Consider the following 15,621-nt stretch of genomic DNA (forward strand, 5'->3'; position numbering starts at 1 on the left):
CTTGCCAAAGCCAGGGGACCCTGACTTCAAATGGCGGAGGAGACAGGCCCCTAAAACTGAGGATAAGGGATTTTCGTTTGGCGAGATGAAACAGAGGAAGGTGTCAGTAGAAAACGTGGAGAGAAATCACACAGCCCCAGCAGCAAGCTGGGGGAACAGTCTTTGCAACAGCATTTCTGAATAGATTTAATTTGAACAGCGTTTCTCAAACCAAAGAGAAGTCTGCTGCAGTAACTGATACCAAACTGAAGAATGGCTGCCCAAGAGTTTTTTCTTGTATGGATTAATACAAAAAGGCAAATGTTAGTGACAGCATGCAGAACGAATGACAAGATACAGGCACAACCTGATTGTGAGGGCCTAAGGAAACACCAGAAGGGCACTGTTGACTGCATTCAATGTGACCAGGAGAGCAATGGCCACAAAGTTGTCTAGGAGGTCTGTAAAGCTCTGATAAACCCACCCTCATATTACACGATGTCAGAAAAAGAGAATTTAACTGGAATAAAAGCACAGCAGGCTTCATGGCTACTATGATTATAAATTACACATGAGGAATTTTCCTATAAATGACAGTGTTTATGAGACAATGTTTTGGTAGATGGACCTAGGTCTGCGTATAAGATGTGATGACTTTTTTCAATAGCTTACTTCATGGCTGGCCAGGTCATTAAATTCTTTTCTATGTGACGTGTTTCCCCATGTGCCTGAGATACTGCTGGCCAGGCATCCTTGTGTTATAGTTAAGATGCTAATTGAAAAGCTAATTGTTTTTATTCTTTGACATCATTACTGTGGAATATACAGCCAGCTTCTTATTGTTCTGCATGAAGGGCAGTTCAGGACTGTGCAAATAAAGGATAAAAAGGGGTACAGGATACAGCAGAAGAAGAGCCATGGAAGGCAGGCAGAGGTAACCAGCTTTGTTAAGTCAGTGCACAGAGTTGCTGGTTTCTGAATGGATTATAAGGCTGAATGTGTTTCCAGACATCCAAACATCCAAAATGCATCAAAGGAAAGAAATCTTCTGAAAACACTGAGGCGTACAACACACAGACAACAGCAGTTGTCTCCTTCCCAGTCCATGCAGTCCGTGGGGCTTCCGACACCTGTTCCAGTTGGGTTTTGTACCTGAATATCAGGACTGTTTGACCAAAAGGTGCCACAGTTTCCAAAATAAGTCCTCTTTCCTCTGCATACTACTGGAGCATCAGCAACAATTGACACTTCTTCATGGTTTCCTTGAAAGGGATCATTTTTTAAGGAAAGCAGGCATTAATGTGATACCATTTCTTGCTCATGCTGCATCGAACTTTTAAATAAAGTTTACCTCTGAATTTAGTGAGAGAAAGATTAGGCAGTGAATCCTTGTCTTTTCCACAAAGAGTGCCAGCTGTGATACTTGGGATTGTACTTTCTGCGGTGTGGACTGGAGCCGACTCGGAACAGGGCTGTGACAGTCAAGTGATTTTGCATATGCCACAAAGAGTCTTTAGATACTCATAATCTGGATCAAATTAGAACCAAAACTCCACTGGAAAAAAAGATCACATGGGACATCAGCAATCCCCTGAGCCAGCTGCATTCCTAAATAGTTTATTATAATACCTACCTCTCTGTCACAAAAGAAAAAAAAAATGCTAACTGGTAGCTATATGCCACATATGAGAATGAATACATTTGTGCTCCTCATCCCATTTCTGTGCCAGAAATTAACAAGTTAAATACTCTTTTGCTACAGCTGTGTTGACATCAGTCAAGAGTGGTGTGGAACAAACAAAGATATTGTGGCACAAGAAGTTATTTAACAAAATTGGAATGGCAGCTATACAAAAATTAAGGGTGAATCAATTATTCCTAAATGGAAAAATTCAGAATTAGTAGGGAAAATAGTATTTTCAGGCTTCCAAAAGGGCATTATAAACAAAGGAGAAAAAAGGCAAAAGTTCAAATCAGAATAAATGGAGCAGACAAGGATTTCACAAGCCTTTGTTGATATTATGCATGCTTCTGAAGATAGAAAAAAATCTCCAAAAATTAATTTCTTAAGCTTTGTTCAACTTGTAAAGAGACAGATTTTGGTAAATTTATACACTTCAAATGGTGATATAATTACACGAAGGACTCTGTGCTTGGTACCATCATGAGTTATATTGTTAAACAAAGAAACTCAGCTGTTTCCCAGTTCCCAACCAGCAGTCAAGGCATGGCTAATGTCTGCATTCAGGCACGAAAACTAGAAAACACACCAGGTCCCACAGCTTAGACATTAATATTCGTGTGATGTTTATTTACTTTTTTTAATTGGCATATGGTTCTGTATTAATTGTTCTTACTCTGAAGTCCTCCGGGTTCAGAAGGCCTATCTGAAACAAATACACTGCTTTTTTTTAGCAACAGGCAAACATTGCTAAGATTAACTGGAGTTTTAAAACAAGTAGTACTCTATGCACATGTTCTTACCTAAAAGTTTAGCTTAGACAAGTCTAACTTGCCAAAAACGTTCTACATTATAATATGATTTCGTAGGAAAAAGAAAAATACAAAAACAAAAAACAAAAACACACCCACAGAGACACCTCCTTCCAGTCCCTGTTCCTTGCTCAAATCCCTTTGAATGACGCCAGGATTCTGTTTTCCTTTGGGGTTTTAAGCGTTATGTAGTTTGTCTGCAATGGAAACAAAGTCATCAAAAACAATGTTTTTGTGCTGTTCCTCCACTCCTCGGTATTTGCTGAGAGATGCCTTACTCTAAGTTTTTTCATTCCTCGTCCTTGTTTTTCCAGACAGGAGCCTGTGGAGTTAAACCACCCATACAGACAAATACTCCAATCTTAATTTTAATCAGTGAACACATAAAATCGTGACATGCAATCGTTGCAGTCTCTACGGTCCCACCTCAGCAAATGGCAGCCCATCAAAAGGAGGCCACGAGCATCCTGAGCCTGGGTTCAGCTCCAGAAAGCATCCCGGGTAAGAGCAGCCTGGGAACAGAGTTCCTCCTTTTGAAAATAAAAGCAAGGCCCACAACACAAAAAGGCCAAGCTTAGCTTGTCACGCTCCTTTTCAAAGCACAGTTTGGCTGATGTGCTGTAACGTGGTTTTGTTTCACAGGAGGCAAAATTCTCTAGCTCTAGACATCATCTACCATATGGAAGCTTTATCATATTGAAGACAGTGTCTGCATGGCCTGCCCAGAAATCCCGGTGAGTCCATACACGCAAACTTTATCATACTGAAGACAGCATCTGCATTGGCCTGCCCAGAAATCCCGGTGAGTCCATGCACGCAAGCACTTAGTACATTTGCCAGTACTCTCCTCCCTGATTATAAATGCTTTACGGTAAGTCTGAGCAGAAGATGCATGGATACATTTCAGTAGTCCAAAGACATTGAAACAAGCAGTGTTCTTCATACCTTAACAGGGCTCAGACCAGACCTTTTGCTGGCTTTTATTTTTCCTAGACCCAACCAGTGATCATCTGACTTCTAGGAAACAGAAAGTTTTTAGCTGCTGCCATTCATCCAGCTATCATTTTGTTTTCTGACAGAAAACTACAGACCAACATATCTGCGGGCATAAAGCAGTGTCTGTGAAGTGGGAAAGCTTCCTTCAAATAGCAGATCTGTGCTCTTCTCAAGGTGCTACCTTTGCCTTTCTTCCCTGGTTAGACTCAGCTTGCTTACCCTAGGCAGCCGGTGGCTCCGTGGGCCAGCAGAGGACCGAGCCCCCATAGGGTGCTGCATGGAGAGCACAGAAACCTGCTCAGTTTAGGGACTGAGTCCTGGGAGAGGGACACCTGAAATTTTGCTCATTCTGTCAAAAAAGACTGACCAAGGGCATGTTTCAAGTGGCACTTTTGCAGTCAGTTTCTATAGCAAGTGTTTAAACATTTTTCTCATAGGCTTACAAACCTCTCATTTCAGTCTTTTAATTCATGTCGAGGTGATGACATGGTAAGTGTTACAGGATGTTGGCAAATTTTCCTTTCTGGGTCTGCAATGACAATCTGGTTGGGGCTGGGACATCTCTTGCAGGTTTGTTGTGTGCCTCGTGGTGTGCCTTGTATCATCACACGGGAGTCACGTCAACCAAATTCTGACCATTTATGAAAAGAGAGTTTATGAACACAATTAAAAACAGAAATAAAATAACAAGTACCCCGAAGATGATGTATTAGTTGACCTATTTATGACCTGATGAACAAATTGAGAGCCTGCAAGCTTGTCCGTTGTTTCCACTTACGTCACCTGGTCTAATAAAAGATACCGCCTCTTCTTAAAAAATGACATTGCTTTTGTTTATTCTGGTGTTGGAAGAACCTGTAAACTTAGGATTGCTATGTTGTGTAAAGGTTTCATAACTTTTATTTGATATTGGTTGGTACTGTATATAAAACATTTTTTTTTTTTTACAGGCATAACTTTGGCAATCCATGGAGTGCTAGCAGTCAGGAAGTCTCTGGCTACAAAATCCCTGGTGGAGCTCCATCCAGGTCAGGTTGTGGTCCCAGGTTTGAAAGGTAGGGCACAGTGAGAAGTGTGAGGCTTCCAGAAAGTGGTCAAATCATCTGTTGGTGTTTTTTTAACAAACTTGTTATTGGCATAAACTTTTAAAAATATGTATACTGAAACCAGCCTGTTTCAACTTTACTCTTTTGTTTGAAATAATCTAATTAGGATATTGTAGGTCTCACGTTTCTACTGCATTGAAATTTCTGAGCTTCATGATTAGCAAAACTGGCAATAGATAACAGCATAAACAACCTTAGTTAAATATATTATGATTAAATGAGTTCAGGATACATTTTCCTAAGACAAATTTGGCCATGTTCAATACGGCATTACATGTAAATGGGTGGAAAAATTGCAGCATTTTTCCAAGCAGGAGGCATAAGATTACTATAATCCATAGCCTCCACCACAGTATTAATTAGCATGGCTCACTAACCAGGGACGTAATATTTGTAAATGAAACTCTAGAAGGGCATCAGTAAAGAACAGGATGTTGAAGCCAAATGGAAAACATGAACCAATAAAAAGGCTGAACTAGCTAGAAGTGCAAGCTCAGCCTTTGAAGTTAGTTCAAGTACTGCATGCTTTAATTTTGGTGTAATCTTATGAAGGGGGTACAAACAAGAACTCAGAAACAGATTTTGTAACATTTGGCCCAATGGTAGATGAATCAGTTTGTTGATGGTTACCAACAATTGCACAGCCAGAGAAGCTGTGGTCTTTGTTAAATTAGATTGAATAATTGGCTTCAGTGGGAGTTTCGGGTGCAGAGCAAATGAAGTGTCACGGCCCTTGACTGTCGTAATATTCCTTAGCAGAGGCTAAGTTTTTGCGTTCAGAACAACCTGAGTACGGATTCGGAGAAAATAAGTCCCTCAAGAATTCATCTACTCACTCCCCTGCCCCAGTATGGGTCTGAAAATACTTAGTTGTTCCTGGCAGATGTACATACCTTATCTGTTTTTAGAACCCCTCTGATGACTATAAGGATACCAAAAACTCTCTGGGCAGTTTATTCCAATGCTTAGCTAGTGTCTCAGCATACAATCTGTGATTAGTACTACGTTGCCTTGGCAAGCCCAACTGAGTCTATGTATTTCTGTGTTTTGATTGTGTTTTGCCTTGTTTTTTAATATTCTTTGTTGTGGAGCTGCATGACAAGGCAGTGCTATTTCCCTGTTTGTTTGTCTGTTTGTTTTGAGAGAAAAAAAAAATCTGTTTCAGTCCTTTGGATAACTTTCTGAAGACCTACTACTGCCAGGTGCTGAGCATCTCTGGAGACACAACTTAAGAGAGTGAGTTTCAATAAATTCTGCAAATTTTAGGATCCAGCAGCCAGGAGTTAGGGTGATCTTTGAACTGGAAGGTCGTAACTGGAAGATGAACACAATCATATATACTCGACATTTTTAGATCAAGTATTGGGTTCATTAGCTTGAAAATACTAAATCATTTATTGTAATCTTTAGTGAGTGGTCCAACATGTGCTGCTAATTACTTTCTCATTTGGGAGAAAAAACAGAGGGAAAGTTAATTTTTTCTTGTATATGCTTTCTAGAGCAAAATGAACTCCCGAAAAGTGTACTAATTTTCTCTTCCCAGCAGCCACGCATACCTCTGGGAAGAGCCATATTCCTCAACAAAGAAAGCATAAGGGCTTCATCCTCTGAAATGCGAGTACGGAATGAATCATTTTAATGAAACAAAAGACATTCATTCTCAAAAAATTATACGGAAGCAACTCATTGGAAAATTGTATTAGGAAAATGGTGATGTACATCAAGATTAAATCCTATGTCATTATAACAGTCAAGTAGTTTACTGAGCAAGTTAATTTTATGCATATATGCATATAGTGTATATTTATGCATATAAACACACACAAACTTATGAAGTATAGAATTCAGACACATATACACAGCTATACACGTACAAAACTGTAAAGATGTAAATTACTCTAGAGATATAACAGGTTTGATTCCCAAAATACCTTTTTCAGGAATGAGTGGTATTTAAAATCAGGGGTTGGGGCTTCCAAAACCAATACTGCTCAGTTGGGTCTACAGCTGGGATGAAATTCATTTGCTTGCCTACAGGTGAAAACTACTAAAAATGCTAAAAGCTGGTTGATCGCATTTACTGAGCCACAGCCACCGCAGACGATTTTAATGAATATTTCCAATGAAATCTCTGTATTTACTGGCTTTGACAGATGGGGAACATTGCATAAGCTATTGTGTGCCTGTGCATTCCTTGAGTGTGATGCTGTGTTTTTTTTCTTGTCGTGTCATTTGTTTCATTTAACTTTCTCATTAATGGCACAATTGCTTTGCTTTGTTGAAAAGTCCTTTTCTGAGAAGAGAGCAGTACTTTCTTCTTAAACTTATTGCCAACAAAAGATTTTCAAATGCAGGTGGTACAGAGGAATCGTGTACAAGACTGTTTTAGAGGAAAAAGAAGTCTCTCAAATTAAAAGCACAAATCCACTTACTACATTTGCTTTTGACATGAAATGAAAAGTTAACATGAGAAGTGCACATAGTTCATCGGCACACTCTGAACAAATACATAATTAACATGTGGAATAAGCAACGTTGTTGTCAACACTTTCACATATGTTACCATGAAACTTGAATATTTTTAATTAGTGGAGAAAATCCAAGTAAATGCAGCCTGCGCTTGAGATATAAATTAGTTTGGCTCAATGAATATTAAAAATGAGAGAATCTAATCTATACCTTGACTACCCGTAACGTATCGTGTCAGCTTAATGGGTCCTGCATAATTCCAATCTGCTCTAACACTCTGAGAAATTATTACTTGGCAGAGAAGTATCCATTGTGGCCATTGTGTAAATGCTTTATTAAATCACTGGTAGAAATCAAAATGTATGAGTTCATTAGCAGGTAGGTAGAAAGTGTAGATTTTGGTGTTTTGTATTAGTGCAGTGTGCCAGACTGACAGAACCTTGTTTGAAGGCTACATAATAAAAGGAAAAATAAAAAACTATATAGCAGTACCATGTGGCTTCTGATTTGGGAACTACAATTTAGCCTATTAGACATGGACCTGTTCCAAAAGTGCACATTCAAACAACCATGCATGAAGGAGTTAGAAACACAGATGTGAATTATAACTCTCCAAAATCCTGGGAAAGCTCCAAATCAGGCCATTAGAGGTAGCCTTGAACTGTGAGTACAGATCCAGATCTAAAATTTTTGTTGAAACCTGTCTTTCCCTACATTTTTACAGCAACTACTGAATGTATTAAAACCAACGTTCCATAAGCTTAAAAAATATAAAAAAATTAACCCCATCTTAGCTCTGTTCAGGCATGATTCACAGTGACTGACTAAAAGCATTTCTGTAAGAAAGCAGAAACAAAAAATACCGTTTGAATGTAATGGGACAGTTTAAACAGGTCAAATTCAAGCTGGATTACTGCAGCTGCATTGGCATTGGCAGCTACACGGTGATGAGATTTAACATTAGAAACATAAATAACATAAGGTATGTCTTTTCTGAGTTTGGAACAGAACTTCGAAGCACCTGGTTCATTTTCAATCATTTTTACGCATGCACACAGGCTCACACATGCTAATTAAAAACTATTAAAAAATAAGCTCAAGTCAGTAGTTTTGACTAGAGCAGTAGGGTTGGGCAGGATTGAGGCTGCCGTTTCACAAATGTACATGTGACAGAAGATAGAAAATTTCTCCAGGTCTGCAATACTGTGTGAGGCTAAAGGCACAGACGGAGCAATGACGGGACACCTGTCATTTTTCAGTGCTCCGGAAATTTTCAGCCAGAAACGGAGGGTCCCACGTATATAAAATTACCTGATTCATAGATGCTTCATCTGTAGTCTTCACTAATGCATGCTGCTTTTTGTTTGTTTGTTCATTTGAAGTCAAACATGTTTGCAAAGTGATTCACAGTGATCATTCTCGTGTAAAAGATGTAGAAAGTGTGGCAGAAACAACCTGCCCTGGGCTACCCTGTGCTATTTAATAAGAGAAACAACAGTAGAAGCTGGGTCTGGCAAATCTGGTCTGCTGCTGCCTGCAAAGCACCTCTCTTCATTGCTGATCTCAGTGCCTGATGATTAAATCTAGATTTCCACACCTTGAAAGCGATACATAAATCTACAGCTCACTGTCTAAAACCATTCCCATTATTAGTCATTAAAAAAAAAAAAAAAACAGTCACTAAAAAAAAAAAAGATTTCAAGGAGTACAGAGGGAATGGCACAGCAGCATTGTACAGATACAACTAAGAAAGCATTTTACTCCTTTTTAACTGGCCTGGTGACCACCACTACCACCGCACTTGTAAGCTATGTTAAGAATGCATGTTAAGAACATAATCCAGCCCTACATAACTTCAGGAATTCATGCCATAGTCTGATGCTTTGTGTCGTGCGGTAGCAGGAAGAAGTCAAAGCAAACTGCATTGAGGCTCGTAAGCGAGTAGTCACAGCTTGTGTTGCTATCAGGAGTATCTGAGTGATCGATTTCAGGACTGCGTCCTTTAAGCTAGGCTGTGTCTGGCATGCAAAGATTGTAAAATATTTTAATAAAAATGCCAAGTCTGATGAGAGAAAAGTGAAATACACAGTAATAGCATCTAAGTCTAAATATTTATGAATCCAAATGATGGTTTAAAAAATTTCGAAATAGTTCCAATATGTTGCATTACTTGGTAGTAAACAACAAAAGTCTGATTACACTCTGTATTTTATTAGATTCTATATTTTGAACTCTACCAAAGCACAGATCCATCCAGAAAAAAAATCTACATTTCCAGGTTTCTAAAAATAGAGCTTTTTTATTTCTGTTCCACACAGAACTGTTGTTCTACTACAGTGCTATATAATTCTGAAACTCCCAAAGTATACATAGTTAAGCTAAAGAAGGAATAAAATTTTATTTATCTAAACGGAGAGGTGCTAGAGTTTTTGACTGAAACTTTTCTAGTCCCTTAAAACTGCTGGGCTCACTTAGGTGGTGGCTCAGCAACCTGAGAGAGAATGTATCTCGAGAACAAGACAAAAAGGCAGTACCAGCATGAGCTTTCCGAAGTGACACAGAGTGACCATGTAGCCCACAGAAATGGCCTATAAATGCACACACACACACATATATATATATTTCAGTTAACATGGCAACAGAACTGCAGACTGGACTGAGGGCTATCATTTGTTTGCAGAACTTCAAGTGAATAGACCCAGTTTGCAGAATTTTACCCACTCATGGAAGTACATGAAGTACATGGTCTGTTTTTTGGTTTTGTTTGTTCTTAATTGATAGATGTGTACGGTATTAATCACAGTAACTGTCCAGGGCAGCGGTTTCAGCAGGAGGAGGGCTGGTAAATTTTCGCAAACAATTTTGTAAGGCTGAAACATGCAAGGAAATGCATCATCTGTGACAAATATCTGGATAATCTTTTTCATTTTATAAGTAATCCAAGTATGATTCAAGTAAAAGCTACCAGCATAAGATAAGCATTGTCTGCATGTTATTTATCTGTCTCGAAATGCCACGAAGGCAAGAATACAACAAAACAGAAACTGACTGCTGTGCTCCAACGTTTGGTTGCATGCACTGTACCGACCATTGCAGTAGAAGGTGGCCTTTCACATGTTTTTCAGACTGACATACAGCACTGCATTTGTGGCATTTCATGATGATCCGTTGCCTTTCACATTAATGAGTGGTAGGCCACACGGCACCACATGTGCTCTGCTCACTGCAAGATGCTGCATTCCGCCCTCCTCAGATGTACTGAGCATTACAGTTCAGTGCATCTGTGAAATTTGGGATAACACGAAAAACAGGAACAGGAACTTTTTTTACTCCCTTGCTGTGGCTTCTACTCAAGATGTCTTTCTCAGGTAGTACCTTGTGAGCAAACAACCCAAACCCAGAAGGAACAGAGAAAAGCATGAAGCAAACTCTGTATCTGAACTGTAGGGAAAGTAGGAACCAAAACAGTGATTTCCCGTGTTCGCTCTGTGAGGTTATATGGCAGAAGAGCTATAGCCATAAACATGCATGTGTTGCTTCCCTGCCAGGCTCTCTAAAGGAACTTCTGATGGAAATCCCATACAATTCTGTTTGGAGAGTGAAAAAGAAAAGGACTATCAGTTGTCTTTAGCTGTCACTCCACACTGAAGAGGAAAACACTCATGAATTGTCCTTAGCCAGATGATCTAAGAGCTCCACGTGAAGGTCCTTGACTTCTGATAACTCACGGAGGGCCGCGTAGCTCCTTCTTCTTGTCCAGGATGTTGGGAGGGGGCGCAGAAGACAATCCCATCCCTAACTCTGGGATAAGTCGTCAGGAACTCAGCAAACTGGAGCTCCCTGATCTGCCTTTCTCTTACATGCATTACCCACATGCAGAGGAGAATGGAGCCAACAATGCTGTGGCTAGGGACTGGTGTTTAAAGTGGTCTGGAAAATGTGGAGAGGTCTATCATCATCCTGTCCCCTACCCAGCAGTTAATTCTGCCCCTGCCCTTCCTTCACTCCCCAGTATCAACTCTGTTCCAGCTCTTTTTACAACTCTTAAAGTTTTAAAAGGAATTAAGAAAGAAGGGAGAGCTACCCAAGAGCTATGAATTCCTGCAGCCTTCCAGTGAATTACGCCTTGGGAAGAATGACATTTTGCAAAAATTATCAGTCAGATCGGTGTCCTGATATATGTTGAGTCTTTCATGTGGATCAAAACTGAGAAATGAGGCAGAAGGTGTACTTTGGACCATGAATCAGACTGGACTGGGAACAAACCACAACAGGGTTTGTTTTTAGAATAGCTCAGACACTTCATGGGTTATTCTTGATGACCAGAAGTTGTGTGAATTGCAGTACTGAGACCATAGCATGCTGAGACACTCTGCTTCAGAGCTATCAGTTAATGCAGTGTTTTACTTTTTCATTAGATTAGGCGCTGAAGAACTAGGCTTGGTTATAAGATCATTAGGACCAAGACGACGTCATTGTTTGTGCTGTGCATGCTTCAGTGGAATCTTGCTCTAAGCTGAGCCTCCAAGGCGTACTGTTAAACTAATAAATGACACAAGAGTCAGTTTCACAATCATGTTGATAGGGAATGTATTGGAAGATGTTTCTTTTCTACCCTTGACTAATGCCTCATGGTTCTTAATAATATTTGAAGTCGTTGTCTTTGCTCTGGAAATTAAGTACAAACCTTGCACGCACATTAGTTTTGTGTCTCCTGCCCACCTGTGGCGAATGTCTCTGCATTTCCTTCCTCAGAGAGATTTTAATCTGCCTGCAAAAGGTATCAGAATATCATTACTGTGCGGCAGCCACTTGAAATAGTCAGAACAAGTCTTCAACAAGTGCATCAAAAAGTGTAACAAAGCACCTGAGAAACAAGGTGTGATGGGTTGGTCCTGGCTATCACGTCTCCCACCCACAGCTGCTCACTCTGCCCCCAGCAGGATGAGGGGAGAAAACAGGAAGAGCAGGAGAGAGAACGCTTGTGTATGAAGGTAATGATAGGGAGATTGGTTATCAGTTACTGTTGCAGGCAAAACAGACTGAAAATGGGAAAATTAACTTAATTTGTTGCCATTTAGAATAAATAACTACTGATTTGGGTAGTGGGAAACAAAAACAAACAAAAAGGGAGAAAGAAATGTGGATGCACTTAGGGAAAACACTTTTCCTCCTCCTTTCCCAGGCTCAAGTTCACTCCAAAGCACCTCTCCTCCCCTACTTGTTATCACCATGGGTCACACACAGCCTCTTCGGTGAGGCAATGGGCAGTGCAAGTGGGGAGGCTGCAGTCTGTACACAGCAGTTTCTCTCTGCCGCTTCATCCTTCTCACTCTCCCTCTGCTCCAGTGTGATTCTACTTGGGCTGCAGGGAGTATCTGCTCCGCCATGGAATACCTCCTTTTTCTCCTCCTCCTCTGACCTTGGTGGTATCAGCTGTGCCCAGTAGCCCCTGCTCTCTCCCCACAGAGGTCACCCCTGCAGCCCACCACTACCAAAACTTTGCCATTTATACCCAATGCACAAGGCATGACTTTCTCTGTAACGAAGTGGAGAGACACTGTCCCATCAAAAGCAGCAGTGGTCTTTCACAGGTGTTTTGCCCCATCAGCAGAGTGACCAGATCACTATGTGGGTGAGGAGAGCCACCAGAGAGTCATGAGGGAAAAAGGAAACCACCCAGAGACAGCAGGAACACGAGCTATTGGGAAGAGACAGAGCAGGCAAATTTCCAGTGGGCTTGGAGAATGGGTTGTAGCTGAAACTAGTAGGAGAGACCTATCAAACCTCTCAAGACCACTCATTTCTCATTTCGTTAGCCTGTTCCACAGCCTGGTGCCTGTCAGGAATGCCTTTTTCAGGTTTAGAAAATCAAGGTGGGCCAGGGACTGCTGGTCTGGTCTGCAGAAAAGACTGCAGGCCCCTTTGAGCACTGGGCCCAGCTGGAGGTTTCTCAGCTACAGAGAAGAACCAAAGACCCTGCACAAGAACTCCCCATGCTGACATAATTGCACGTGAAGCAGAACTGCAGTGCAAAAAGGCATAAATGCATGAAGTATAGTAATATCTGCAGAGAGGCATAAGGTCCAACACAACTGAATGAATTTTACCTGCAGCTAAAGGTGATGAGAGGGCAGAAAGAGAACATGAGGAAAGAAAAGAATGAGGAATGCTGTGGTTTTCTTCCTGAAGCCACATACAAAAAACGCTGCCACAAGAAGACTGTATTCAGGCATTGGCAAGCTTAGGAGGATGAGGGAGGGCTGGACACCTGTTTACCTAAAATAGAAGTGTTGAAGTACAGAAATAGAAGATGAAGGAGAAACAGAGAAGAAAGGGGAGCAATAATCCAAGTTCTATTATTTTTTAAGTCTATCTAATTTCAGCACAGGCTTAAAAAACTCTCCAGGGGATTCTTTCATCTAGAAATCCAAGCTTTGAAGCAAAATCTGTTTTTCTGTTTTTAACAGATCTCTTTGCTGTCCTACTTCTTTCTCCCATTCTAATGTTTAATCTGCTTCGGCAGAGATGATCTATTGCTAGATCTGTGTCAGGTCTTTGCCAGACTCCATGGGGTCTGAGTTTACTCCAGTCATCCCATGCTCTTATTTAAAATATTTTAACTGGAAAGCCCAGATAACCACATTTCAGAGACTGCCATTTTGCAACAAAAATCCATCTGGCCAACATTAGGTCCACTTACCGTGGTTGGAGTAAAAAATAATCTTGCCTTCATGTTGAGGCTGTACAGCTTCAGTTAAACGTGATTTGGAATGGGACAGCTCACTACTAATGAGCATCAGCACTGACAGCAGGAAAACTAGCTTTTAAGAATCCAAATTTCAAAGCACACTTGTTGGCAGTCTGGTACTCACTTTCTGTTTCTTTGGGAAGATCTGAGCGTTTCTCCAAAGTCACGCTACTCTTCGGAGAAATAGTGGATTTTTCAGAGTTTCTAGCCTTCATGAAGGATTTAGATGAGGTACCTGTATATAAAAAGAAAATTTAAATGATGTGAATCTGAATGGTTTAATATCACATAGTGCTGTTGCTAGCCCTACTGGTAAGTGGAGCTATTTAAGGAACAAACAGGTCATAATATCTTTGAGGAAGATGGTAAGAGGATATTCACAGAAGCACAAGGTAATGCCTCGTACAAGTCCTGAAAGCATGCTGCATACTGACAAACTGGTGAAAAAAAGTTTAATCTCTTGGGTTGTATATAAGTTGCTGAAGTACAAGAAGCCATGAATGTGAAATTTGTGTGTGACTCAAACAGTACTGCTGTGTCACTGTGCAGAATGAAGAAATGGCCAGTATTCACCTCTGCAACAGGGCCTGTACAGTAAAGGCAATACTGGTACCTTGCAACTTTCACTTTCTCTTTTGTAGAAAAATTATTCATCAGTGTGGTGCAGAAAGCAACTCTCCTGCAGATAGCATAAGAGAGGCAGATGTTTATGAATGCAACTCCAAAGAAGAGCAAACAAAGTCCTTATACTGAGAGAATTTTAGCTAAGCTTGTCCTCATAAACTACAGAACTTGGATAACAACCTGTAAAGAATGATGATGAATTTTTCTCCAGATCTTCTTGCATTTTAAGGAGTACTCTCTCCTGCTCCAAGGCTTCTATGTACTTGGAATAGGACCAGGAAGCCTGCAAGAATCATTAAAAAAATCAGCCTCCTGACCACACCACTGGTTTTTCATGGTCCGTTTCAACTGTGAGATAAAGAACTTGTTTATGTTATATCCCAGTTATTGAATAATCTCTGTTATTGAAAAGAGAACTTTTGTCATGACAATACTAGAATCCCATGAAAAATAATATATTGCTACAAGTGAGCAAATCTCAAAACACCATGAGATGTAATGTAAGCAACTCTGACAGATAAAATGTCTTCATTTATTCTCTATCCCTAGTTCTGAGTACTATTCTCTCATTTCTTCTTCAAAAACTAAACACAACAGTCCTTTCCCCTTCCAAAGCTGCAATATTTAGTGTTTTTAAAGACTTTATTTTATCTCCCTGACACATCCTTTCATGTACCACATCTCAAATCATAGAAAGTCTCATTAGGCTCAAAGTTCTTTCTGCTGGCCCACTCCAGGAGAAAGCTGCTACCAGTAGAAGCAGACAGTCCAGAGATGGTCATTCTTTCCTTTTCTAAGGAACAAATGTTGCGTTTTACATTGCAAGAACCACAGTTCACGTTCCATGTAAACTTCTTGTTTTTGTTTGGAACAGCTGTGAGTGAAGGTTAAAAGGCTCATTTAAGGAGTAAGACTGTGAGCTTCATACAGCAGGTAGTGTGGCTTCAGATTTTGAGAGCATTTCAGACTGCTTGTTTCTATATTCTGCTCTCACTAATGTAATGCCACAGGAAGAGTTCTGTGGAATTTAAGCAGTGGCCAGAGTGCAATTTACTCCTCTATCACGTGACATAGCTGTGATTATGTGGTTGCACAGATTTCCCATTGTATTATGTCAGTGTCAGGGCAGCTATGAACAATCACTTCATATGCCCAAGGTGGTGTGTCTATTATTCCATTTTCTCCAGTAAAATAACTGCTACC

At 40.3% G+C, this 15,621-nt stretch overlaps 1 protein-coding gene and 1 long non-coding RNA gene across 11 annotated transcripts in view; one reads left to right on the forward strand and one right to left on the reverse strand.

The window, feature by feature from the left end:
• Nucleotides 1-75: 75 nt before the first annotated feature.
• Nucleotides 76-7,482, forward strand: LOC106035315 (uncharacterized). 2 transcript variants are annotated; one of them, XR_001206687.3, is made up of 5 exons: nt 76-913; nt 2,787-2,973; nt 3,115-3,206; nt 4,419-4,523; nt 5,740-7,482. It is a non-coding gene; the product is annotated as an uncharacterized lncRNA (long non-coding RNA). The 2 variants fall into 2 exon arrangements; XR_010828955.1 differs by having other exon boundaries at nt 4,419-7,482.
• RGS22 (regulator of G protein signaling 22) overlaps nt 7,468-15,621 on the reverse strand; it is a 69,081-nt gene continuing 60,927 nt past the window's right edge. For 3 of the 9 annotated variants that reach the window (XM_066991229.1, XM_066991231.1, XM_066991230.1), the window contains 3 exons: nt 14,599-14,701; nt 13,919-14,029; nt 11,838-13,322 (listed from right to left, as the gene is read on the reverse strand). In XM_066991229.1, the coding sequence (XP_066847330.1) occupies nt 13,288-13,322; nt 13,919-14,029; nt 14,599-14,701 (249 nt within the window). In that variant the 3' untranslated portion in view covers nt 11,838-13,287. Of the gene's footprint in view, nt 11,815-11,837; nt 13,323-13,918; nt 14,030-14,598; nt 14,702-15,621 lie in introns of those variants that run through there. The other 6 variants (XM_066991228.1, XM_066991227.1, XR_007165163.2 and 3 more) reach the window with 4 other exon arrangements.

This window comes from Anser cygnoides, chromosome 2 (genome assembly GCF_040182565.1).
Source record: "Anser cygnoides isolate HZ-2024a breed goose chromosome 2, Taihu_goose_T2T_genome, whole genome shotgun sequence".
NCBI lineage: Eukaryota > Metazoa > Chordata > Aves > Anseriformes > Anatidae > Anser > Anser cygnoides.